This window comes from Meleagris gallopavo, chromosome 1, assembly GCF_000146605.3.
Source record: "Meleagris gallopavo isolate NT-WF06-2002-E0010 breed Aviagen turkey brand Nicholas breeding stock chromosome 1, Turkey_5.1, whole genome shotgun sequence".
NCBI classification, from domain to species: domain Eukaryota; kingdom Metazoa; phylum Chordata; class Aves; order Galliformes; family Phasianidae; genus Meleagris; species Meleagris gallopavo.
In genome coordinates, this window is record NC_015011.2 from 75,880,256 (window position 1) to 75,907,387 (window position 27,132).

A 27,132-nucleotide genomic window follows, 5' to 3' on the forward strand; every position below is an offset into this window, starting at 1 on the left:
GCGCCGCTCCCTGCCTCCCTGCTTGTCCAGCGCTGGCGGCCGATGGCACTGCGCCTGCGCCCGGCAAGATGCGTCACTTCCTGCTCGACCGCTGCGCCCTGCGGGACGGGGAGCCCTTCCGGCCTGCTGAGACGCGCCCAACCGCGCGGCGGCAGCGCCCTCATCGAGAGGGACTCCCGCTCCCGGCATGGAGCACGCGCGAGACTCGGGCCCGCGCAGCCGCAGATGAGCGCGCAGCACTCCGTTGGGGAGTATGTCAGTGGTCCGCGTGGCATGCCGGGAGCTGTAGTGCAGCGAGTGCCGGTCTCGTGGCTAGCACAAAAAGTCAACTGCGGTATATGCTGAGATAGATGCATTTATTACGGTGCGTGATTTTTATCGACAGCACAGGCGCAGCGGCAGGAAGGGGTGCCCTCCCAGCACCCTGCTATGTCTTGGCCCATGGAACAGGCTGCCCAGGGCAGTGGGCACGGTCCCAAGCTGCTGGAATTTGAAGCTTTCAGATATCAGGTTTGAATTAGTTCTAGTTAGTGCTGTGTGGAGCCAGAGGTTGGACTCCACGATCCTTGTGGGTTCCTTCCAACTTGAGATATTCTATGGTTTTATTTTATCATTCTATGGAAACAAAGTCATTTGAGACTGCAAAGGGCTTGCATGGGGATGCTTGGGGGAGGGTTCACAGGTAGGAAAGGGAGGGATTCGGGTTACCTGTGTGGGAACAAGCATGGGAATGCTAAGAGAAAGAGCTGGCTGCACATAATAGTTTTTGTAAATAGCCTGCTCAGTGCCATCTGTCTTGTGCTTTAATCATAGCCCTTTGGGCTTTTCTCTGGGTGAGGGCTTCTTTCGCTGTATGCTTAGGGCCCAGGTGCCAGCAGTCAGCAGGGCTTGTGTAGCTGTGCAGCAACACCAGGGTGAGCAGGTAAGTGTGGGGTGTGTGGGAGTGGTAATCCTCCCAGCAGCTGGTGAATGGGAGCAGGGCTGGAGTTCTAGGGGCTGCAAGGGACAGCTTCTGCCAGAGGGCCAAGGTCAGCCATCTGCCTAGGGAGGGATGGCAGACTCCTTGGTCCAGACATAGAGGCTCTGAGGCTTGACGTGGTGGGCTCTAGGGACCAGACATGAGGTGTTGGCTCTGTAGGTCAGCGGGTCCAACCCAACTCTGGCTGTGCCTGGGGCATAGTCTGTGCCAGCTGTCTGAAGCCCCAGAGCTTGGATGTTCAGGACCAAATGCTGGGAAGGCTGGAGCCAAGTGTGTGGGGTTATACATCTGTATGACCTTCCATCGTGCTCAGCCAGACGCATGCTGTTTGAGGCCACTGAGAGTCTATGTTCACATGAGTGCCTTCTGTGACTGGCTCTTATCTGTGTGGCTGTCCGTGTATATATGCATATATGTGATGTGTGTGTGTACTTGTGCTTCTACCTACTGGGAATGCAAGCTGAGCCTGGCCACTGTTAGGGGCTGGGGGCATGGTGTGACAGCCTCAGTTCAGAGCTAGCATATCTGGTCCAATTTTCCCATAGCAATATATATGTATACCAAAATACATATGACATGTATATGCACTTATATATTTAAACGATATGTACTTATACATGTCATATTGATATATTTCATAAAACTTTTATATAGCACAGTATGTCTACCCCATGGAATTGAGATAAGAGAGATTAAAGCATGCAGGCAACAGCTTTCTCCCATAGCATTTGCATCACCAAATAAGTAAGTTGCTCATTCCTTTCAGAGATGTTACATTACTTGCATCCTACCATGCACATATGGTACTACATGCTATTTATGCGCATCTGTACTGCAGCATGATTTCTAGTTGTAGTATTGCTTGGTGTGTTCCTGAGATTTCTTGAATCAAATAAGCATAGGTAACAATTGCAGCAGAAATATGCAAGTTCTCCTCTTTTTCTGAGAGCATAATTTCAGATGCAGCTGTTCTAATATGGCATTGTGCTGCAGGTAAAAAACGAGTTCCTGATTCCTGCTGCCTTCACTGCTAAAAATTAAGATAGAGGTGGCATCATTTCTAATACCTGTTTCAGAAGCACTTAATATTAGTAATCTGGGTTAATTCATCTGGAGAATTTATTCCTAAATCATTAATACAGAATTTTGAGAAGCAGTTTGCATAAAAGTGAAGTGTGCAAGCAGTATGTTTTTAAGCACAGTGAAAAAGTCAGTGACAACATTGAAGAAGTTGCCATGGGTAAAGGCTGAAGAATGGCTGTAAACTAGAGGGTGAAGGTGCAAGGGACAAACACACCACTGATAATGTCATGATTGGGTGAATTATGGATTCACACATATTCCTGCTGGCCAAGTTTTTACCCAGCGCAGTGGGATGATACAAAATGGTACCACAATAACACAGCCCTTTCTAAAAAAAGGCCACAGAGCCAGACTCCTAACCATATTTAGCGCTACTAAATCACAATTGGCACAAGCAAGCTTTAGTTGTCACCTACTGACATTTCATTCAGCCTAGAAATAAAAACATGGTTGCCTGCACTGTTTCAAACTCTCAGAGCCACCAGGGTCTCACAGATAGGAATAAAGAAAGATAAGGCAAAGCAAGACACTTGTTGCAATTTAGGATCTCAGAGCTGCCACCACAAAAGGAAGAAGGTGGTGTTCCTCTGGGGAGAAGCACTAATACTTCAGCAACCAGAGAGAAGGAAGCAGGGATGCTGGCTCAGCTCCACTGTCCTCACCATCTAGGGATGACAAATCTATTGATGCTGTGTGCACTCACCACTGAGGTGACAGTGACAGCGGGGGACACAGTGATGGCTAGAACAGCAGAAACCGCGGGTTGATAGGGATGCCACGAGGGGCCGAGGCATAAAGGATGAGAGTGGGAGGAAACTGACACAGGGATCTGGGAAACACTCTGTTATTTTCTTCTTAATGCCTGGGGCAGAGGACATGCTCTGTCGTGTCTCTCTTGCATCCTCACCATTAAGTATATCTCCAGTAGTGACAGTGTTAACAAATACAGTTAAGGAAGAAAGAGCTCTGAAAGCTGAGCCGCTCAGTCACATGCATAGGTTTTATTTTTAACATCCCCAAACTACTTGATGTTTCTGCTTGTGCTTCTCTGTCTCCTCCCATCCTCTCCTCTTTCTTTGCTTCCAGTTAGCCCTGACCCACCTCATTTCAACTCTGCTGAGCACAACCAAGAGAGCAAGTGTTTGGTACAAACACAGGGACTCTATGATGAAGGTAAGTCTTTGTAAATAGAGTTTCAGTCTTTATTGGTGAAACCTTATGCAATGCAATGGTTACTGTATTAAGTTATGAAAACCAAGATATCTTCCAAAGAATCTTAGTAATTAGGATGAAGTAGAAAAATCAGACACAAGATGTCTTGAGTGGCACCCTAGAATGAAGGCAGCTGATAACTGAACACTTCTGTGACAGGCTACTCTGCAAAGAAAAGTGCTCCATAATATGTTCATGGTTTGCAGCACTGTATATGGGATTTTAAAAAGCTAAGACACTGACCTTTAAATGGGAACTAAAGTACCAGGACAGATGATAAATTAGAAATTCAATTTCTGCAATTTTCAAGAAACTCAAAAATGCTAAGTCTTCAAATCCAGTGGGTTTGTAGATTCAGACTGCAAACCATGTGCTTTTAGTCCAGAATAAATAATAAGATGATGAGTGGGAATTTACAAGTTTTAAAGGTACTACCCCACTTTTTAGAGTTGTGGCTGCTTAGCAATTTTTATTCACAAATCTTCTCATTTTTCTTTTTATAAGACTTAGACCTTAACCAAGAGCACTGAAATTCTTTGTACTGCTCATCTGGCTTTGGCTGAGTTTCTTTTGTTTTGCTTAAACCCATTCATTTGATTGTTTCTTGTCTCAACAATTTTTCAGAAAAGTATATTAATGAAATTGTTGTCAGGGAATAAAACAACCTGAGCCCAAACCAAAACAAAGCAGTTCAGACCATACTTCTTCCCCACCTTCACCCCCTAACCCCTCAAACTGCAACTAAACTGAAACTTGTTATTTTAAAGCAATCATTGAACTCAATAAGCCCCTTTGCCAGGTACAGATGCACTGATGCACATGGCAGTCTACTTAGCTGTGTCTCTCTCAAGGACAGCCCAGGGACTTTCATTTGTACTGCAGAGCAGATGCCTGTCACATTTTGCTTTCCAGCTCCTGCTCTGCCCCAGGTCTGTGTGGCCACGTCAGTACAAAGAATTTTTGTGTGTGTCTATCTCAGATGAGTTGCGACTGCGTTGTTGCAGGTAGGGAAGAGTGAGAAATACTGCTGACCTGGCACTCCTACAGGTGAGTGCTGTGTGGGGCTTCCATCAACAGTGCCTCGGTGCTCTGAGCCCTCCCCTGCTCCTCTTGCAGCAGCACTGTTGCATTTAGCTGTGTGGAAATGGCACATGCAAATGTCTGTGCCTCTCTCCACTGTGATTTACCAGGAGAGGGGAGGCCTGGTGATGCAACAGCTTCTCTTTAGGTTCTGCACATCAGATTCTCAGAAGCTGAAGAGAGACTGATGGACTGTTGTGGGAACCTGAGCAGCACACATGATCTGAATGAAAAGCAGTGCACTGAAGTCTCTGCACAACAGATGCCCTGCCTATGGACATACCGTGTCCCTGTCATTTTAAATGTATTCTTTTCGATATAAAGCAATTCCAACCAATTCAGCAACTTCAATCCAGCGTTTATTGTCATGGGACATCGCATCTTCAGCTAGCTGGTCCCCAGCTGAAAAATACAGGGAATAGCTCCCTGATTGCTACAGTCCTGTCCTTCCATCTTTAGGCCTACCTAACAAGGCAGCTGTCTCACGGAAAAACTTTTCCCTCTTCTTGTCTTATACCAGTTTCACCAGAAGTCTTGCCCTGGCATCAGAGTGTCCCTATGAACTTCTTCAAGGGCTAAGCCTTGAAGAAACTGTGCCTTGCAAATGCTTGATAGTAGATTATTACTGTTACGGGTGAAGATTTCATCTACACCTTTTGCTCTCCCTTTGCAGCTACCCTGAGCTGTGCCATGTTCACTGCCAGGTACCACAATATACCTGTAAGATCAGGTTGAATGGCCATTGCAGAGAAAATAACAGTGATCTGTATGCAAAGATGTGGGGCATCTTGGGGGTCACTGTGACTTGTGATGGTGACATTCTTGGATTTGGTTTTATTTTGTAGCAAAGGACAGGACACTAGAAAGGTTAGATTCACAGAAATCATGTAAAAATGCAGAATGGTATCATTTCCAGTGACATAGTGTTTTCTTTCTGAGTTCATAGAAGTACATTTATCTGTGTAATGACTGTAGGCCCAAGCTTGACTTCTTGCTGAGGTTGTTCAGGAGGTGACCACGGAGGTGCACTGTACAAAAAGATAAGAAAATCTTTAGTTTAAAGAGACTTGGATATTTTCCTAGAAAATGTGGTTTTCTGCCTATGCCAGCATGTTTGTGTAGGAGATGAGAGTCTCCAGGCTTGATTTGTGTATTATTTGCAGAATGTATTATTTTTAATTTCATGTGGTTTTGTCTTTATATGCTCTAATTCTACATCGGTCAGATAGAAATATTAGTTTCTTTTAACCTCAGGTGCATCACTAGTACTGCAAATACAAATCCATTATCATTTATGAACCACTCAGATACTAAGATAGTAAATACATTGAAAAACACCATAAGGAAATTAGTAACTCTGCATTCACCTCAACATTTAAATAGTATGTGGAAAACAAGATAAATAGTGCATAATGTATAACAGGGAATGAATATCTGCTTTCTGCCCTGCATATTTCACATGGCTGTAAAATATTTTTTGTTTTAATATTATATATAACTTTGACATTCTTGGCTCCAGCGTTTGGACACAAACTTCCCTGAGATTTTTAAGATCTGCATATCATATTGTAAATCTTAGAAAGATTTGTTTGTGTTAATTTTTAATCAGATCTCAGACGCGGTCTGTAAGCTAATAGTCTGGGGTTTCTGGTGGCCCTTTTTGTTGATTCCTTGAAATGGGTGACATCCCTTAATTATTCAAGAAGAGCATGATGTATATAGTCTTAGTATATCGTTATCCGGCACTTATGTGTAGCAAATACCAAATAAGAAAGAGTTGTTTTGTCTTGGCCCATTGACTCCAACTGAATTAAATGGACATTTACTGAAAATAAATTTTAATTGATTTATTAACTGTAGGTTATTACAACTGAACAGATCTGCTCCGGACACAAACATATCTGCAATTAAAAGGCAGTTTTGTATTTTTAAGCATTATTTGATTTGCTGTCATGCCAGTCTAAAAATAAAGATTTACCAAAGTGGACATACTGTGGTTGACAGTTTACATCTTTTCATACCACAGTACCTTAAACATTGTTTAAGTAAACATTTCTGTTTTGATTTTTTTTTTTAAACCCAGCTCTTAGAAAATACTGCATGTTGCAGGGAAATAATAAGTATAGAAGTTTAGAGAAATGCTTCATTACTCAACATATCGGTGTGTCATCATTCTTTGGATGCTATCTATCACTGACTGAGGCGAAAATGTGTAAACTTTCTGTTAAATGTTTTGAAAGTCTGTTGTATTTTGTGTGTTGAGAATGATATCATCAACCAAGAGATGGAGCTAGCTGAACCATCAGTTAAAATACAGAGCTCAGGATTACTGGCTTGTTAGAATACAGGAATAATTCAGTCCCCATTATTTATCAGAAAAATGATCGCTCCATTCTCAGTTGTCTAGTTTCACAGATTCGATAATTAGGAGAGAGATGTAGAAATGATTTGTCTGAACAAACAGCGTGTTCAAGTTAGACATGGGTTAAACTGCACCAACAATGGCAGATCTGTCTAATTAAGAAGTCTGATCCTGGGTCCAAGTGCTCTAATGTGGTCATTTTTCACAAACAAAATACTTTCTTTTTCCACACATGATTCTGATATGGTTGGTTTCAGCATACAGCAGCGTGAAAGCAGGCTCCTCTCCAGAAACTTTGTAATCAGCGTTTTGTGGTTTTGGATAGCCATAAGGCCCGTGCTTCTCATGTGTTTCTATTCATCAATTATTTTTCTCTAAGAGTTAGTTTTGCAGTGGAAAGTATTGTTCATACAGTCATGTTTTCATTGCAGTGTAATGTGCCCAGCCTTCCTCTGACCTTATGCAAGTCATAGCTGGGGCTATTTTTAGAGATTATATTTGCAGCAAAATGCTACAAGAATGACAGTAGCAAGGATGCTGCCAATGTGAAATAAATCCATCTGCATCTTTTCTTTTTCTGAGCCACATAAAAGTAGATGTCCCTGAACAATCTAAAGCAGGACAGATGCAATTCTAAGTCACGCGTATTTAGGGACTGAATCTTGCTGGGGCCAATGTGGCCAGCATCCCTGTGCTTCCCAAGGTAAGCAGAGAACGTTATAATGAGTGTCTATGAAATCATGCTTTCCTTCTCTGCTGTCTTGAGCTCTTTCTGTGTGTGCAAACAAAGCCACAGGTACTCGACCTTTATACTTCAGAGTGTAAGCTTGTCCCTCAGTGAAGGGGCCACAGAGAAATTGTTCCTTTATTGGATAGGTTGGAGGGGCAATAGCGTTGATTCTGTAAGGGGATTTATAAACATTTTGGTCAGTGTTGGGAGCTGCAATGGACAGAATGAAGCTATCAACACAAGTAATGCATCTTAACATTAACAGCAATTAATGCACAGTAGACTGAGCCAGGCTAAAATGCAAGCTTTACAGCAAAGGGCAGAAGGTCAGTAGTCTGGAGCTTTTTGCTTGTAGTAGCTAGACCTCAAGCCAAGTTGCTGCTGCCAGATCAAGGTGTCCAGAAAGGTAACTCCAAGTGGTATGAGGTCTAGGCAGTCTCTGGGTCTCCAATGCAGCTTCCTGTGGAAGTTGAGAGCTTGTGAAGGGAAAGGAATACAAAGGTCCCACATATTCCTCCCAAAATAATGCAGTTCATTGTAGACATTGGAGAAGAACACAGCTGGGCTGGATGGATCCAGACTGTCATTTCTTATGTCCTTATATTTTTAATGTCAAAAGAAAACAAGCCTCATGCCAATTGTCATCTCTGTCTACTTGCTGTCACATTCCACTTGTTTTCCCATTTTTAGTAAGGAGTAATAGCTATTGCCTGGAATTATTGCAAAGGTAGTGATGTTAGAAGCAAAGAGCACTTAGAACTTTTGGAAACAGGCCTTATATTATTTTCATCAAATTAAACTATTTTAACAGACTTACTGGGAAAGAGCGAAAAACACAGTAATGATACCAAAGCAGATGAGTGGTTCATTTTGACAAAAAGCCAGTAGTAGACTAGTAGTAATAACTTTTTACATAAGGGTCATCATACATCATATTCCTTTGGTCTCAGGAAAATTGTATGTCTTTTTTTGTATTAAAATTTTTTAAGAAGAGGAGAGGAAAAAACACATAGATATTTTTAAATATTAATATCCCACATTAATATGGGAATGTGAGAACCGAAATGAATTCTTTCTTAAAAAAACTGTTTTTATGATAAAGCTGGTTGTAATTTCTGAGATATTTGTTTTGGCTTCCTTAACTTGTTCTTTTAATCCAGTCTGTGAGTTACAACAAATTAAAGTAACGGAGCTGCCTGGTGACAGCCAAATTTATGAAACAGAGACTGGTTTTGTTTATGCTCATTCCTGTGGCTTGAGAACTCTTTCCCTGTGTTCTGACCACTTGGAGTATCACTAACATTTTCAAAAAATGAATCTAAAATATGATCACCTCAAGACTATCTAGTCTGTTTTGGACAATGTTTGACAGTGACTTTTAAGTATGTAGGATGAACCAAAAAATATAGAGCAGTTGTGACCGGATCATTTGTAATCATTCATGTCCTTAGTGGGACAAAGCAAGGGTGATAAGATATATAGGCCAAAAGAACAGCTGGTTTTTCTGGAGAGGAAAATAACTGTCATCTTTCCCACTCAAACAGTATTGAAGAAAGGGGGAGGATCTCCCTCTGTGCCTGTGGAAGTCTTGATTTCAGCAATATAGAATGTACAGAATCAGTGTAAATACCATGACAAAAAACAGCTCACACTCAAAATTTGGTTGCCTCTGTTGGGCTAAGAGCAAAGAGTGATGAGATCTTTCCTATATTCCTGCTGCTAGCAGGCCGTGATGTATGGTGAGGATCAATGCTGACATGTAATTGTATGGGGCTCATAGTCTAATTCATGCCAGAAGTGTATGCGAGCGTCTGACTTGTCGAAACTGGGCATGGGCATGGGCACTGGTGGTCTGTTTCCCTTCCTGTCTCTTCAGGCATTAACTCTGCTATTGTTGCCTTTTCTACACACAGCACAGGGTTCCAAAAGCTCCCCCCGGGCAGCACAGGCACTGTGAGAGGTGTTTCAGTCGGCACTGCCGCGCACCCATTGAGACCTCTGTCTCCTGCATGGTGATCAGCTGCCATCTTCACTGTGGTGCCACCTTCCACATGTGCAAGCAAGAGGAGCACCAACTGCTCTGCCCCTTGGAGCATGTCCCCTGCCTCAACGCACACTATGGATGTCCTTTCTCCATGGCCCGCTTTAAGCTGGCAAAGCACCTTCAGATATGTCCAGCCAGCGTTGTCTGCTGCTCAATGGAGTGGAATCGCTGGCCAAATGTGGATTCAGACACAACCCTCCACAAGAATATTATGAAGGAGAGCTTAAGTGAAGAGTGTCTGGACACAGCATTGGCACTCAGAGATCAGAAGATACTTTTCAGGAATTTGAAAGTAGCTGACTTGTTTCCAGAATGGAGGAAAAAGGAAGAGGTGAGAGAGCTAATGGAAGAAGCCATGGATGGGATGGAAGGTGCTGTGGGAGGATTAGGTTCCCAGGAAGGCAATGACCAGTTCCCTGAGCTCAGCCAGTGTGAGCGTGAAAATTTGGCAAAGGACAAGGAAGGAATGGACCTGGGGAGCTACAAAACCTGGGAGAACATTTTCAGCAAAGAGCTCTTGGCTTGCCAGGTAACAGGCTCAGCACCCAGCTCAGGAAAAAAGACAGAAGAGGCTTCCAAGCAAAAAGCGTCCAGCTCTTGTACTGCCATTTCTGCAGAAAAGGCAAAGGAAGTACCTTGTAACGCACAAGAGGCAAAAGACCAAAAGCCTGAACAAGCAGCAAGTAAAGAAATGACAGGGCTGGCTCCTTGGCAAGAAGGGGTCCTGGAGAGACTGAAGAAAGAAGTTGGTGTAGCTGATTACAACATGTATCTAGTGCATCATGGGGGAATGCTCATTCGCTTTGGCCAAATGGCTGCTTGCACACCCAAAGAAAAAGATTTTGTGTATGGGAACTTGGAAGCTCAAGAAGTAAAGACTGTCTATACCTTCAAAGTGCCGGTTAGTTACTGTGGCAAAAGAGCACGACTGGGAGATGTAATGGCACACAAGATACCTACTTCAGACAAGTCAGTGGATACCTCAGAATTGGGAATAAACCCAGAAGAACTACCTAAGGCAAATGTAGTGACAGCTACACTACTGTGTGCACTGGAAAAAGAACTGAAAGGGCATGAGATCTCTGAAGCAAGGGGTATCGATGGACTCTTTGTAGACTTTGCAACACAGACATATAGCTTTCCTCTAGAGCCTTTTTCCTCTGATGCTGTTCTAGCAGATATTCTGGATGAAAGCAGTCAACCAGAACTCCACGTGGAGCTGTACACCGAATGCGTAACCAGAAGACATAATAAAAGTAGTTCAGCTTTCACATTCACTTGCAATCATTTCTTCAGGAGGGATGAATTTGCATCCCATTTCAAGAATGTGCATGCTGACATACAGTCATGTCTGGATGGATGGTTCCAGCTTCGCTGTCCACTGGCCTACTTGGGGTGTACTTTTGTTCAAAATCACTTCCACCCTGACGGACATAAGGCCAAGGTCATATACAGCAAGCTTCTCAATACATTCGCTATTAAACCAGAGGTTGATACCACCCTTGCTGAATCAGAGAAGTGCAATTTCAAAGTGGATGATCGAGGGAGAACCAAGGACTTGCTGAGCAGCCTCCCACTGGAAGTGCTCAAGTACATTGCAGGGTTCCTGGACAGCTTCAGTTTATCTCAGCTATCAAAAGTGTCGGTGCTAATGAGAGACATTTGTGCCACTCTTCTTCAGGAGAGGGGTATGGTCCTGCTGGTCTGGGAGAAAAAAAGATATTCCCATGGTGGTACTTCATGGAAAGCTCGCAGAAAGGCAAGTGATTGCAGCAATGGGGAAAAGATCACCGTGGGTCCTCACCAGATAGGACACAAGCGTAACAGCCAATTCTGCATATAAACATGCTGATATGGGGAAGGTTCATGAGGCTGTGAAAGTGAAACGTAGTGTGCTGGGGAGTGAGGCAAGCTTTAAATTTCTGCACATCTAGCAAAGGTAAAAAGGTGTGAATAGGTACCAACTGACTAGCTGCAGGTCCCCACCCAAGCTTGCCTTAGGTAACCTGTTTGCATTTGCACCATATTTAGGCACTGGAAACTGAGAATTCCTGATACTTAAAGGTCACACATGGGGTTTTAAGGAACTTGCATTTCATACTTTTGATTTATTCTTTACAAACTGATCTAGTGTAAATTGAACCTAAATCAATCTTCAGAACACTGAAAGAGTAAAGAAAAGGCTGCGACAGAAAGCAGCTCAGGCATTCACATCAACTCCATAGGGTTTTGGAATCACAGAATCATAGTAGATAATTTCCTCTCAATGTCTAATCTAAGTTGACCCTCTTTTAGTTTAAAACTATTACCCCTTGTCATATCACTACACTCCCTGATACACTGTCTCTCCGCAGCTTTCCTGTAGGCCCTCTTTAAATACTGGAAGGCCACAAGAGGTCTCCCCGGAGCCTTCTGCAGGCTGCACACTCCCAGTTCTCTCAGCCTTATGTAGGTGAAGTGGTCCAGTCCTCTGGTCATCCTTCTGGTATCCTCTGGACTCACTCCAATAGGTTTATTCTTCTTGTGCTGAAGGCCCCAGAGCTAGATGCAATACTGCAGGTGGGACCTCATGAGAGCAGACAAGATACTTTTGGTTTTCTGGGTTGCAAGCCCAGCTCATACTAGGCTTTTCATCCACCAACACCTCCAAATCCTTCTCTGCATCGCTGCTCCCTATGCATCAGTTGCCAAGCCTGTGCTTCAGATTGTCCAACCCAGGCACAGGACCTTGTTCTTGGCCTTGTGGAAGGTTGTGAGGTTTGCATGGCTCCGCCTCTCACTGTCTAAGTCCCTCTAGATGGCATCCCTGCCCTTCAGTGTGTCAACTGCACCATTGAGCTTGGTGTTATCTGCAAACTTGCTGAGGATGCACTCAATTGTATTGACTATGTCACTGAAAAAGATGATAAATAATATCAATCCCAATATAGATCCCTGAGGAACACCATTCGTCACTAGCCTCCAATTAGACATCAAGCCATTGACATTTTGAGTGGGACCATCCAGCCAATTCCTTATCCACCAGGTCCACACATCTGATCCATGTCTCTCCAATTTAGAGACAGGAAGGTTATGCAGGACAGCATCAAGTGCTTTGCACAAATCAAGCTAGATTATATCATTTTTCAATGTCTGTAGTTCACAAGATCACCATGAACATTTGACTTTTTGAGATGTGAACACCTAGGAGAGCAGCATGGGGATCCGAAGCCTTTTTCTGTAATGCTGCCTCCTACTATCTGTGGAGTGGAAAAATACCTTTCTTACTGGCCAACTGAGTAGTCAGAATGAAATGTGTAAACATAGTTCATTGTAAGTCTTTTTTTTTCTAGCTGATAGTCTTGTAGCTACTCTAATGTAAAGCTGCTTGAAAGAATAGCATCAGACTTTTGCTTGATCAAGCAGACAAAAGTCTAGGAAGAAATAATACAGAGATCCAAAGAATACTTAGAAAATTAATCTGAGGACCTAGCTTTTAAGCAGACCCCTAAAGATCTCCACCTACCAATAATATTAAATAGACACTTATGGCAAGTATTTCTCTTTATTAAGAGAAAATATTAAGTGTGGTGAATTTGAAATTTGTGTAATAAGGTACAGTGGCTTCAAGCTGAATTAGCTAAATCTGAACAGGAGGTGGGCACTGACATCATTTACTGGAGGATGTGGCATCCTGCAGTAGAAGGAAAAACTTCCACCTATGCACTGACCACAGAGGAATCTTGATTCCAGTTCATGTACTCTTGCTTGAATTTTTTGTCTATTTTGTATGCCAGCTGGGACTATGCCAGGCTCAGGTAATTTTTAGTGCAACACAGCCATGTACCATCCTTCCACGGGAAGAAACATTTTTAAGGAGCTGAAGCCTACTATGACTTTTAAAATTATTCTTCTTAATGGTATACAGCAAAAGGACATCTTCACAGTCTTACCACTACATGGTTGTATATCACTGAACGACAAGGTATCACTATAAATAGAGTCAAAATATTTTAACTGCCCATTTCTGTATTTTACAAGCTGGTATCTCCTTTAGAAATAACCTTAACCTTAGATTTCCCAGCCTTTTTCTGGGGTGGGGATAGTAAATGGCAATGTTATTACATTCCTTACTTTGAAGTTGCTGATAAAGGCTTTGCAAGGCTTGGAAGTCAGGTTTCTTTGAGATACTATCACACCGACATCCTGTAGACATTCTGCCTTATAATTATCTTGGATGCATGCACCAGTAAGATCTTGGATCCCACCACACATGTGATGTAGTTTTCTGCACATAAGATGGTCATACGTCCTAGAATTCTTTGTGCCTAGTTCTAGGTTGGCACCATAAACTCTACTTTACCATTAAAACTGACAGATGATGACTAAAAAAGCAAAACCAGCAGGCATGAGGTAGGTAACAATTCAGAGTACACTTACACTTGTTATGCAGCCCTGTGTAACCAGATTTTTGCTAACCTGTCCATAACGCTCTACAGGCATATATGTTTTTAAAAACCTATTTTCACTAACACTTTGGCTTTCCCTCCCCAATTCCTCTCCCCAATCCCTTCCTTGGCCCAGATGTGGCAGTTCAGCAGCCTCTTCTCCAGAGTGGACCGGTGGCAGCTCAGCGATGTGGTCTGCATGTCAGAGCACCTGAAGAAATGCCCTTTCTACAAAGTGGAGCGCAAGACAGACCCCGTGCTGCTGACTGGCATGTGTGAGACTCCACAGCAAGTTCAAAAGACTTTGGTTTCCACCTTCAAGCACAGAGTCTGAATAGCTGGCTTCCCCTCCACCATACTCCCTTCACGGTCTTTAAAAAGAGTTGGGAATTTGGTTATAAAGATTGTTGCTTCCAGCTGTCTTTTGGAAGACAAAGCTGGCTTCTTCCCAGATTTTGAACATTCTTTTTTTTTTTCTTTTTCTTTTTTTCCTGCATTATTTTAATTGTTAAATCTTCATCCAAAGTGTTCTGGGAAACTGATGGCATGTGCTTTCTGTTTATTTCCCTGCCTAATAGAGCACCCTGCAGAAAGCAGTAAGGATATTGTTGGAACATAGCATCTTTGACTATAGGCTCCATGGCCCCAAAAGAAGCAAGAGTGGTCGATGCACATAGCTTGACTAGATCTGAAACACCTCACTTGTGGCCAGAAAGCTGAGCTCAGGGAGAACAGATGGATACCCTCAAACATAGCAGATCTAGGGATTGCTAATCTTTTCAGGCAAAAGAAAAGGCATCCCCAAAATTAAATGATCAAATAAAAACTCCAGTGAAGACTCAGGACAGCACCACACAAACAGAAACCATCCCTTAGGACCTTGATTTGGGCTTATTTAGGTCAACTTTTGAGTGTAAGCTTAAAGCTTAGGTCATGGGATCATCAAAACCAAACCAATTTACACTATGTTGGAAATAACCAGGTAACAAACAGTTTCAGGGGCTCAGCTGAGTTTTTCTGTTTGTTTGTTTTTTTTAATTAATTTTTTTCTTTTTCATTTCAAAACCAATAAAGCCATCAAAAATATTTGAAAATGCTTTTAGAATGCCTTACCTACTCAGTTTTGCAATTGTACATTGCTAATTGTAATTGTAAGCAATTGTAAACAATTTGTCAAATAAAGATTTTTTTTTCTGTAAAAGACCTTTAAGAAACCATTCAGCACTTGTATGGATAATGTTTGATTCAGTTAAGTGGGCTGAAGCATATTTTTTCTTTTATTTTGTAGAGTAGAAAAGTGATTAGAATTTGGTCTATTTTTAAATAAATGCACTAGTTTAAAAACAAAATATGCTTGTTGAGGCAAATGATGAAGCTGGTGAGGTGAAAATGTGTGAAAACTTGCTGCACTTGCAATTCCTGGTTTTGGTGTAGATATGAGATGTGGCTGGCACTGCATGGAGCCCTCTCCTACTGATGGAGGCAGTCATTTGCCATTGCAGATGAACCTGAGCTGAATGCTGAGTACTGAAGGCATGAGCAGTAAGGTAACTGAAAGGGTTCTGAGCAACTCATCCTCCTGTGTACTTGCAGCTTAAATTGTCCCCTTGAGATGTTAGCATATGGGGATGTTCTCTTCTCCAGACACGCCCTCGGGAGAACATTGTCTGAGCTGTGGGGACAGTGAGTAGGTGTCAACATCAAGAGTAGGAATAGTAGCAGTGACAGATTCTTATTTTTTATTTGTAGTTCTCATTTCTTTCTCTAGAGCTCTTTTATTGGAAGACTCCACACATGAAAATAAACTTGTCTGTACAGATGTCCTGTAGAAAACAGGGCAAGTAGCACCCCAATTTTATGCAGCAGAAACTGAAGCAAATGAACACCTGCAACCTGCAGCTAAAGCCAGGTGCTCTGTTCTTTTGCCTTGTACCTTAATTACATTGCAAAAAAATTACATGGCTTGTACTTTAAAGCTGCTTACAAAAGCTCACCTGTTCTCAAACATACATGAAACTCATTCTTTCATCAAAACTTCTAAAACAGGTCACCCAGTATTATTGTTCTGCTTTTTGCAGGGAAGTTGATAGAGGTGAGAACATGCAGTCAGGCTTTCTAGGCTGGCTTTTCCATGAGGATTCCCTCTTCCACATATCATGTACCCCCATTTTGAAAGACGCTGAGCATCTAACTGTAGATTTGAGGCCAAAATTAGAGGCCAACATCTCTGCTTGGTGTTTAAAAATGGGCGCACTCAAAACTGTGGACAATCTTGAAAGAAAAAAAAAATATTAAATGATAGCAACTCAGAGTAAGTCAATGTTCAAAGCTTGTACAAGAGACCATGAAAAATTAGTCCAATCTAAGAACCATCTGATAAGCAACTTAACTGCTGTAAGCTGATGTAGCTGCACTGAAATCATGGTTTATGTTAGTTACAAATTGGGCTCACTACCTTTAGCCTTGCTGTTATTCTGGTTCTGGACTACTTCTGTAGATGCCAGAAGGCTTTGTTTTTGTATCTCTCTTTTCCTGGAGACCCCATGATTTCAGTTCCAGACTGATGAGCCTTTATTTAGATGGTGGTGAAACACTGAAACAGTTTGCCCAGAGAAGCTGTGGATACTCCATCTCTGGAGATGTGTAAGGCTGGAATGGATGGGATCCTTGGTTGTCTGGTCCAGTGGGTGGCAACACTGCCCATGGCAGGAGGGTTGGAACTAGATGATTTTTAAGGCCCCCTCCAACCTAAGTCATTCTATGGTATTAGTCTGATTCTCTCACTGGCTTTGCTCCTTTCCCCACAGGAGGTGCCAACGTAAGGTACAGAGAGGGTGTAATCTTAGCAAACATGGTGGCTAGCAGTGTGGGTTAGAGATAGAGATTATGCTGCAACTTGTGCCTCTTGGGATCAGCCAGACATATATGGGTACAACTTCTAGGAGAGTGCATTTGGATCATTTTCCTTCTAGTACTATTAAAAGATACACTGCACAGAAATAAGGTGTGAATTCAAAGAGAAAGAGTTCATCCCTGTCTACTTTTGTAAACTGTAAATTTCCTTGAGTCAGTAAGGTTCATTTGCAGCCTGACCTTCAGCACATACAGTGGAAGCTGAAATCGACAGTGATCTCCAGGTTAGCCTGGTTAATCTGGGTCTGTGAGAAGGAAGACAGTACAGGGAAGTAGAGGCAGAGCAGTGCATATCCACCTAGCAAATCATAGAATAAATGCCAGCTTACCACTCATTTAACACTAGAGGAGAGCTGTATGCTAGTATCAGATGTATCCTGCATAATCAGAGGAGGCATGCCAGGCTAGCTCAGTGTTCATGGCCCCACTCATTAGCACAGTCAGCAGAAGCTTCAGGAGCTGCAAGGAACAGAATTTACCCAAGCGTGGCATGAGCATAATGCTGACTTAGTGTAAAAAGAGAAGCTATCTTTTGGATTCAGCAAATCACCGAACCATAGAATACCCCCGGTTGGAAAGGACCCATAAGGATCACTGAGTCCAACTCCTGACCCCATACAACATCACCCAAAATTCACACCCTATGTTTGAGAGAGATGTCAAAACGCTTCTCGAGTTCCATCAGTTTGGTGCCACGCCCACTGCCCTGGGCAGCCTGTGCCATGCCCACGCCCTCTGGTGCAGAACCTTTCCCCGACCCCGAACCTGACCCTCCCCTGACGCAGCTCCATGCCGTTCCCTCGGGCCCTGTCGCTGTCACCAGAGAGCAGAGCTCAGCGCTGCCCCTCCGCTCCCTGTGAGGAGCTGCAGCCACCATCAGGCCTCTCCTCAGCTCTTCTGCTCTGAACTGAACAAATCATGGGCCCTTAGCCATTCCTCATATGTCTTCCCCTCCAGACCATTCCTCATCTTCACAGCTGTCCTTTAGATGCTCTCTCAGTGTTTTATGTCCTTCTTACATTGCAGCATCCAAACTTGCATGCAGTGCTCAAGCTGATGCCACACCAGCAAAGAACAAGTACTTAGGCTCCTTATATAGGCTTTTAACCTGACCTATAGAAAGTCCAGATAAATAAGGCTGACAGATTTTGTAGTATTTCCTCTTGTTGGAAGAATTGGAACTGAAAAAATGGGACTGGGGAAATCAGTGAGGTGAGAGCAGGGCAAAAGACTCAGAGCCAGAGAACAGGAAAGCTCGAAAGAGGAAAAGTATGTGGTTTGGATAGAGGAGAGCTGCCTGAACCCATAGGTTTTATGGAGAGGAGCAAATGGAGAAAGGTAAAATGGCGCAGATAGAAGAGTGGTGTGTAAGAATTGATGGGACTGCAAATGTGTAAGAAGGAAACATCTAAATTTAAGAGGCTTGGGGTGACAGTAAGGGCAGCAGAAACCTCTAAGAATATTATGGGAATGGAAAGTTTATTTTATATCATTTGATAAGATATTTGGATGAACCTGGTGAACCCAAATGAGCTGCAAACTCTGTTCTGAAATGTAATTTTTACAGTGAACCTCACTCTGTGGCACAAATTCTCCTTTGGAATTCTTCCAAATTCAGCCAGTATACTGATGAAATGCAAGCTGAGAGGCCACTGTTAAACCACAGAGTCACCACTTTTGACATTTCTAAGCACTCATCTTTTGCTGTCACAACAGATTTTCTGGATAAATGCTTCCTTGGAGATGTGGATTTGAATTCCCTATTAGTGTTATACATTAACATGGGGTACATGGTATTTCTTCAGAGGTGAAAGGGCAAATCACCTACTGACACATCAGTCCAGACTGGGGTAAGAAGTTACTTGTCAGGCCCCCAATTCTTAAAACTGAGTAAGCACAGATAAGATGAAGTTTATTGGAACAGTGTTTGTTATTTTGCAGAGCTGTGTAATTCCTTGTTGCTTTCTTAAAAATAAAATTTATTACGGTTAAAAAAAGCATCAAAATCCACATCCTATCTTGTTTTCATAGTTACATCACATTAACTTTATTTCAAAATTTAGGAAGTTTTCCTTTTAGATCAGACATGGTAGTTCCTGTATTCTCATATTCAGTACTCTCTTTTCATTTGCTCCTTTATTCAGTATAATTTTCTTGGTTTAAAATTATGGCTATGTATCAGCAACAGCTTTATTCTTGACCCCATCTTCTTTGCATAGTCACCTTCTCCTTTTTGATTCAGGTATTTATTTACATGAAAAACTTCATTTTCTAAAAATTCATTTTCCACATTAATATCATATTATGACTACAAACATCTGAAGAAGTGTTTTGTTTGGCAATCAATTTCCTTACCTGTCACATGTATTCAGTAGCCTCATAGCTGTTGATTGAGGTAGCTGCAGAGGGATTTTTGCTCTTGCTCTGTGGTGCAATTCCCATAACCACTGAGCATCTCTCAGAAGATGGGCTTCTTTCACATTCGGTTTCTTCACCATTACAGTCCATATTAAAGACTTTTCTTATTTCCTTGATTTTTTGTTTGTTTGTTTCCAAAATTTTCAAGTACTCAGCAGGCCTATTTTTTTTTTTTTTAGCTTCCTGCTTAATTGATATGTAAGCAAATTATGATCACATGCTCCAAATGTATTTTTCATGAACAATCTTTTCTATGACTTTGCTTTTATTCACACAGGCACAGTGACTGTTTTATGAAGGAATTTGTCATCTGTCGTATCAAGATTTATAGGCTTAAGCCCCATCATGATTATCAGAGACTTTCCCCAGTGCCTGCCATTTTCTCTCAGCAAAGGACGTGAAAAAAGGCAATCCTGAAAATGCCACCAAAGCTCACCCGTTCTCTCACTAATGCTGTGCACAGGCTGTTTTTTCCCGTGTTTTTTTTCTTTCAGGCAGCTGGGGTGGACTTGGCAGCTGGCAAATAAGGCAGCTCCTGCGCACTCCATGGCAGCTAAAGGAGGATCCACAGGGAAAAAGGAACAACCCAAGTTTCACATCCCAGCCTCTCACAGAGCTGGAATCTTATGAAAAGCAGGCTTGTAGAGAAGTGACAGCCCTCACTGGGTGCTCAATGAGCTGGGAGAGAAGGGGCTGCATGCAGAAGAACAGTGTTAAGGCTGGCATGGCACTGACACTTAGGAAGAGGCCCAGCAAAACCTGCATCTCTGGAAGTGCTCCTCCATCCCGCTTTCCTACTGCCTAAGCCCTCACGCTAAGTTCCTTGCACTTGGTAAAGAAAGAGTTAACAGGCTTAGAGGTGCTGGGATTGGTTCCCTTCTGCTTCTCCAAAGTGAAAGTGAAATTAAAAGCATGGTGCTGCTGGCAGCCTCGGGCAGGGCCTGGTTCTAGCTAGGTTTTCCGAGCATTTTGGCCTGCAGGAGACCCCTCCTTAGGGGCAGTATGATTCTGGGGCTAATCCTGTGCTGCTGCATGTCGGCTGTGCTGGCAGGTGAGCCGGGGCTTGGCCGGGGCTGTGCTTATGCTGCTGCTGCTGCAGTGCCTGGGGAAGGGAAAGCTGCCAGGAGACCTGATAGCGGCCTTCTGCTATCTGAAGGGGGGTTGTAAGAAAGTAAGAAACAGACTCTTTAGCAGTTCTGTTGTCATATGACAAGGGAAAATTGTTTAAAACTAAAAGAGGGCAGTTTTATATCGGGTATAAGGAAGACTGTGAGAGTGGTAAGGCACTGGAACAGGTTTCCCAGAGACATGATGGAAGTCCCATCCTTGGAGACCCTCAAAGTCAGGCTGGATGGGGCTCTGAACAACTTGATGTAGCTGCAGGTGCTCCTATTCATTGCAGGGGAGTTGGGTTAGATTATGTTTAAATGTCCCAATTCAAACAATTCTATGATTCTACGATTAAAGCAGCTCGTGCACTAAAACAGTTCTTTTCCTTCTCCTAAGGGACAGTGGAAGGCACCACACCAGTGCCTGAGATCTGCAGGGTGGATGTTGTCCTTAGCTGCTCCTACGAGGGGGAAGGAGGATTGCCAAGAGCCTTTGGTGGCTCTCAGCATCCCGCTACCCTGGTGCTGAGGGGACTCAGCGTCACAAATGATGGCACCCTGGGAGATGTAACCAACTATGAGATCCCACAGAAAGACCACAGCTCCTCTGCTCCCATCATCTTTGAAGCCTCAGGTGAGTGAGGCATCAGAGCTGCCTCCAGGATTTTTACCACCTACATGCCCCAGGCTTTTCCAAAAGAACTTTTAAGTGGAGTTTAGACAATTACAAGGACTGCTGAACAAGTAATGCCTCCTGTTTTATTATGCTGGCCCACGGACAGATGTTAATGGTATAGCAGTAGAAACTGGGCCTTCCCACCAGTATTCCATTACATTTTGTTGCTGTGTGACAGATGGCAGCAGAGGGGCAGTATGACAAAATGGTGTCTGACATGGAAGTGTACCTGAAGCAAAAGTTTGTTATTTAATTCCTACATGAGGAAAAAATGGCACCCACTGGCATTCACTGACACTTGCTGAATGTTTATGGAGACCTAACAGTGGATGTGACCACAAGTGAGGTAGCAACCTTCATAAATTTTTAATTAATGAATTAATTTTTGAAGGTTAGAACTAGCTGATATTTAAAGTCTCTTCCAACCCAAACTGTTCTATTATTATATGAATGGCTGCTAAAGTTCTATGCATGACTTCCTACGTTTAGCAATTAAGACTTTAAGAAAGGAATTTTGTGGAAGGTTAGAAACCCTGCTGCTGCATCTCCCTTCTACAGGGCCTATACTGGGTTGTCTCCTGGAAAATCCTTTGTCAATAACATCTTGAAAATTATGGCTCTATGTTTTATTATTGCATTCATAAAGAGCACTCCCACCTTTTGTTACTACTAACAATATTAGTATCTTAGTCAGCATGCATGAAGTAGCACTGTCTCTCTCAGAAGGTCAGTAGTGTGTACTTGTCTCTTTTTACTTCATTTCTGCGTGCCAGCCTGCAGTCCTCCTCTATAGCCTGGCTTTTTGTGAAACTTCACAAACACAGCAAAGCAAAGGTCCAAGCTTGTATTTCACTCTGGTCAAATTAGCTGCACACAATGCTTATATGCAAACAAGTGCTTACATACAAGCTTATCCAAGGCCCAGCAGGGTCAGTTAGCATGGGTCTAAGCTTTCCTGCTGGGGTGTGATTGAACAAGGCATGGGTGTGTTCAGCATGCTACAGACAGGCCTTGGGAATCTGAAAATCTCCCAATTGAATGGAAGCTGGCAATCACTCCAATCTTCAAAAAGGATGAGAAAGAATACCCTGGTAAATACAGGCCTGTCAGGCTCAGTTTAGTGCCTAGTAAAATTACAGAGAAAATTATTTTAGAATTTAGAATTTTAGAATGGCTTGGGTTGGAAAGGACCTCAAAGACCATCTCGTTCCAACCCCCTGCTGTGGGCAGCATTGCCACTCACTAGATAAAGCTGCCCAGGAACTCATCACACCTGGCCCTGAATGCCTCCAGGGATGGGACATCCACCACCTACTCCACACAACGTGCCTCACCATGTTCTGAGTGAAGAGTTTCTTCCTAATATCTAACCTGAACCTCTCCTCTTTCATTTTAAATCCATCCCCCCTTGCCCTATCACTATCTACCTGCATAAAAAGTTGATCACCCTCTGCTTGTAAACTCCTTCCAAATTTTGGAAAATTGCAATGAGCTCTTCCTGGAGCTTTCTCTTTTCTAAGCTAAACAATCCCAACTCCTTCAATCTTTAATTGTAGGAGAGGTGCTCCAGTCCTCTGATCATCTTCATGTCCCTCCTCTGGACCCACTCCAAAAGGTCTGCATCTTTCTTGCACTGGGGGCCCCAGGCCTGGACCCAGTACTCCAGATGGGGCCTCCACGAGAGCAGAGTGGAGGAGGGCAATCACCTCCCTCTCCCTTCTAGCCACTTCTCTTTTGATGCAGCTCAGGGCTGCAAGAGCACACACTGCTGGCTCATGTACAGTTTTTGGGATTTTAGGGTCAAAAACAAGCTGAACATGCGTCAACGGGCAGCCAGGAAGGCCAGCTGTATCCTGAGATGCACCAGGCCCAGCACTGCCAGCTGAGCAAGGAAAGTGATTGTCCTGCTCTGCTCTGCATTGGTGTGGTCTCACCTCAAGCACTGGGTATAGATTGGGCCACCACAGTTCCAAATAGACATAAAGCTATTAGAGAGTGGCCAAAGGAAGGCTACAAAAGATGGTGGAGGGTCTGGAGGGGAAGACACATGAAGACCTTTGTTCAGTCCAGAGCAGAGGAGGCTGAGGGGTGGCCTCATGGTGGCCTGCAGCTCCTCACAGGGAGTGGAGGGGCAGCTCTGAGCTCTGCTCTCTGGTGACAAGCTATAGAACCTGAGGGAATGGTATGAAGCTGTGAAAGGGTCAGGTTGGATAACAGGAAAAGATTCTTCACCAAAGGGTGATGCTGCCCTGGCACAGGCTGCCCAGGGCAGTGGGCACAGCCCCAAGCTGCTGGAGTTCAAGGAGCATTTGGACATCTCTCTCAGACATAGGGTGTGAATTTGGGGTGGTTTTGTGTGGAGCCAGGAGTTGGACTCAGTGATCCTTATCCCAACCTGGGATATTCTATGATTCTATGATTCTTTCACGTACTTATTCCAACCTGGGATATTCTATGATTCTATGATTCTTTCATGTACTGCAGACACTAAGTTAATTTCCAGTGATGTCAGTTATGGGGTCACATAGGGTGCTTATGCCTACATGCTTTGATTAAAAAGCGTTCAGACCCTAAAAGAATAAACATTGCAAGTCTTTACTGGTTATTTCACACATACAACTTACTTGAGTCGGCTGACAAGAATCTGTTTTGCTTACTCCCCTTTTCTAACAGCTTCCTTTGCCCACAGTAAACCCTGTGCTGGGTGAAATGAAGCCAGCAGACTAAGGGATGTAAAGCAACCACAGCAAATATGATCTCATATTCTTTACAGACCTCCATTTGATAAACTTAGCCTTGCATTTCTGTGTTCTGACTGACATCATAGTGCATGGAGTTTCTCATCAGCTTGCTCTGTCTTCCTTTCAGATCCAGACAATTCTTCTCTTCTCTCTCCTCACAGCACAGCTAGTGTCCATCCCATACGCAGACGCCCTGCTGCATGTGGATTGCAGTGGGGAGGAAGTGAGCTGTGAGCTTTCGCCATATAGTTTTCAGCAAGAGGGCAATGGTCTCTGCTCTACCTCATGGTTCCTAGCCGCCATTCGGCTCTCCAGCGGGATCAGCATTGCCCTGCTGCTCAGAGGACCCAGCTGCACCAGCCAGAAGGATGAACACGATGTGAGACTGCACCCAAAGCTGAAGATTCCAATGAGCAAGGAGGGGACTCTGCTGACTACAGGTGACCAGGTGGCCTGGGATCCCAGCCCTGCTCAAGCAGGGATATCCACAGCAGGTTGTCACTTGTTCAGGTGCCTTCCAAACAAGTGCTTTGTCCTTCAAGACCACGGCATATACTTGGTGTTCACTTGATTGTCAACCCTGTTAACCCCACAGGACTGGCTTCCTTCCAGTTCTTCTGCCCAGGTGGCCCCTGAAGCATCACACAAGGGGCCTGCTTGGGGTGAGGATGTCACTGCCCACACCTCCCACTTGAGAACGCCTTCTTTACCCACTTTGATTTAATTCACTGCTTGCCTTTAATGCTCCTTTCTGTTTCTAGTGGAATTTCAATCATCATCAAACAACACTTCCCTGCGGACACGTCTTGGCAGCTCCATCACCCTTGACTGCCGCTTTGCCTTGGCTCCCAGCTTCCTACTGTCCTCCCTGGAGTGGAGGAGGCAGCACCGAGGCAGTGGTCGCAGCCTCTTCCAATACCATGTGGGGAATGAAGACACAACAGTGCAGCCAAAATTCCATGTAGATGTGGAGCAGCTGCTGGGTAATGGGGATGCATCGCTTACCTTGCAGGAAGCAACCGTGGATGATGAGGGGATGTACATCTGCTTGGTGTCCACAGCACAGCACCAAATCCAACACAATATACAGCTGCTGGTGGCTGGTAAGGAAGGCACTGAAAGGTCACCCTGTTGCTCCCAATACTCATTGTCACAGGCAGCTTGTGGCTGGATACCATTTGTGTTCCCTGCTCAGTTTCTGACCCAGTCAATTCCCTGTCTATTTCCTTCCAGAGCCCCCAAGAGTTCGTATGTTTCCAACAGAGGTGTCATTCGAGAGAGATGAGACCATTACTCTGACGTGCAACATTGCTGGCTATTACCCCCTGGACATCTCAGTGAGCTGGACACAGAAGAGTCCTGAGGATGAGGTAGAAATCAGTCTCTCAAACACACGCTTCTCCAGTCACCGGCAAAGCCGAGATGGCACCTACAGCATCGCCTCCTACCTCAGCATCAGTTCAGCCACAGTGCAGGCTCCAGCCACCTACACCTGCCATGTTTCACATGTGGCTCTGGAGGCGCCCATCTCCATCAGCACCCATCTGAAGGCACCAGGTGAGTGTCAAGGTTGAGTGACATATTCTTCACCCTGCCCACACCTCCTGCCACCTCATTACCTACCAAAAGGTTTAAAATCTCTCGGGTGCATCATGCATGCCTACTTCTCCCTGCTTTCCTCCTGGTATCCTCTTGTACCCATCCTCTCTTCTGTTTCACTCCCTTAGTCTGAAGATTTTGAGTCAGCAATTATCTCATTTCCTACAAGGGATGAGAGATATTATGACTAAAAACAAAGCACTTGGACAGAGACAAGAGAACAGCCATGCCCAAGGAGCTGGGCACCCAGCTGGACTCGTTGTTCAACTGGAGGGTGAAGCTGCTGGGGAGCTGTAGTCCCAGCACTGCAAAGAGTGCTGCTGCCCTTTAGAGTTGATGGGCTGTCAATGTCCTTGCTCTCCTCCCCAGTAGGAGGTTGCTCTCCTTTCTCCTGACCCATCAGGGAAAAACAAGCAATGCTGTCGTTTAACAAGTTACGTCATATCTATCTAGCCAGTATAATTTGGCCCTATGTTAATGGCCTTAGTGCATGTGTTTCTTGTCACAGCTGACGAGAGCGTATGTATTGTCAGATGCCAGGGGGTTTGATTAGCTGGGACAATCACTGGCTGCTCAAGTGCATATGACATCCCTGATACTCCTCTTCCCCTACAGAACACACAGAATCGGAAGGACTGGTAGGAGGGGCCATTGCCACTGCCATTTTCATTACTGTCCTCTTCATTGTGCTCAGAAGGAAAAGAGCAGGTAAGCACTGAGCCATTTCCCTAATATGGGAGATGGGACAAGCAACATCTTCCTGGCATAGGCAGCTCACCTGCCATAGGTCATCTGGCTGACCTATGGCTGCTGCTCCCTTTCCTTCCCTGCTTTGCAGTGTGCAGGACTATGATCCCATAGCTGGAGGCCTGTGATCCTCCCAGCTCTGCTGAGCATGGCAGGGCTTAAGTGCTCTTCTCCATTTGCTTCTGGTGGATCTCTGCACAGGGGTGATGGTCTGTACAGTTTGGTCTTTATGAATCTTAGGATATTTTTCCTTTATTTCTTTCCTTTTCAGCTGAACCAAAGCCAGAGCAACTTCTAACAGCTTCAGAGTAGAAGAACTCTCATATCAGCCACCTGCCCTCCACTGTCTCTCTTCTCTTAGAATCATAGAATCATACAATACCCTGAGTTGGAAGGGACCCATAAGGATCATTGAGTGCAGTTTCTGGCTCCACACCAGGAACATACAAAAACCAAACCATATGACAGAGCACTGTCGAGACGCCTCTTGAATTCTGGAAGCTTGGGGCTGTGCCCTGGGGAGCCTGTGCCATGTCCTTCTCAGTAGAGTCAGTCTTGTCCAAGTACTGACAGAGATAATGGTACAGAAGGGGAAGGGCTTACCCAGCTGGAGGAGCTGAGTGACCATTCAAGAATGGAGTATGAGAAGAGAAACAGTAAAGTGTGTTTTCACCTCAGAACAACATTGACAGCCTCAGCTCTGCTGGGATGCTGCATATAGATGAGTGTTTATATTACTGTACGTGTGTGAGTCTGTATAGATAGGTGTACATGTAGATGTAAATAGTTATACAATGAATTAACATACGTTGTATATAGGTACATAGCTGTAGATGTATATATGTATACTTTCTTAATGTTTTAAGGTTTGAAGGAATATATTTATGTACGTGTGTGTAGGTGTTTTAACCGTAGAGCTAGGCAAATGTGTAGGCAAAATTGTTAATCTTCAAACTGAGCAAGTTGCTTATATTGCAAGTGCAGCAGTCAGAACAAGATGGTGAAAGCTCTC

At 43.9% G+C, this 27,132-nt stretch overlaps 3 protein-coding genes across 4 annotated transcripts in view; 2 read left to right on the plus strand and 1 right to left on the minus strand.

Moving 5' to 3' along the window:
- The window catches only part of LOC100546936 (vesicle-associated membrane protein 1), a 13,766-nt gene extending 13,491 nt beyond the window's left edge, over positions 1-275 (minus strand). The window contains 1 exon segment of the mRNA XM_031554600.1: positions 124-275. Within this exon segment, the coding sequence (XP_031410460.1) occupies positions 124-275 (152 nt within the window).
- Positions 14-15,266, plus strand: FBXO40 (F-box protein 40). 2 transcript variants are annotated; one of them, XM_003202636.4, is made up of 4 exons: positions 14-510; positions 3,149-3,235; positions 9,360-11,249; positions 14,054-15,266. In XM_003202636.4, exons 1-4 carry the CDS (start codon positions 430-432, stop codon positions 14,249-14,251), a joined length of 2,256 nt encoding a protein of 751 aa, XP_003202684.2. In that variant the 5' UTR covers positions 14-429; the 3' UTR covers positions 14,252-15,266. The 2 variants fall into 2 exon arrangements, with proteins under 2 accessions (XP_003202684.2, XP_010716401.1); XM_010718099.3 differs by having other exon boundaries at positions 15-364.
- A 4,868-nt stretch (positions 15,267-20,134) lies between these two features.
- On the plus strand, positions 20,135-27,065 carry TAPBPL (TAP binding protein like). Its single transcript, XM_003202668.4, has 7 exons — positions 20,135-20,299; positions 20,755-20,991; positions 23,936-24,214; positions 24,536-24,877; positions 25,008-25,331; positions 25,989-26,081; positions 26,392-27,065. Exons 1-7 carry the CDS (start codon positions 20,251-20,253, stop codon positions 26,430-26,432), a joined length of 1,365 nt encoding a protein of 454 aa, XP_003202716.2. The 5' UTR covers positions 20,135-20,250; the 3' UTR covers positions 26,433-27,065.
- Positions 27,066-27,132: the final 67 nt, after the last annotated feature.

Coding starts and splice junctions, on each gene's coding strand:
- TAPBPL (XM_003202668.4), top strand. CDS start 20,251: ATGATTCTGGGGCTAATCCTGTGCTGCTGCATGTCGGCTGTGCTGGCA. Junction 24,878..25,007: donor TATACAGCTGCTGGTGGCTG/GTAAGGAAGGCA, acceptor ATTTCCTTCCAG/AGCCCCCAAGAGTTCGTATG. Junction 26,082..26,391: donor GCTCAGAAGGAAAAGAGCAG/GTAAGCACTGAG, acceptor TTTCCTTTTCAG/CTGAACCAAAGCCAGAGCAA.
- FBXO40 (XM_003202636.4), top strand. CDS start 430: ATGTCTTGGCCCATGGAACAGGCTGCCCAGGGCAGTGGGCACGGTCCC. Junction 511..3,148: donor TTGAAGCTTTCAGATATCAG/GTTTGAATTAGT, acceptor CTTTGCTTCCAG/TTAGCCCTGACCCACCTCAT. Junction 3,236..9,359: donor ACAGGGACTCTATGATGAAG/GTAAGTCTTTGT, acceptor TTCTACACACAG/CACAGGGTTCCAAAAGCTCC.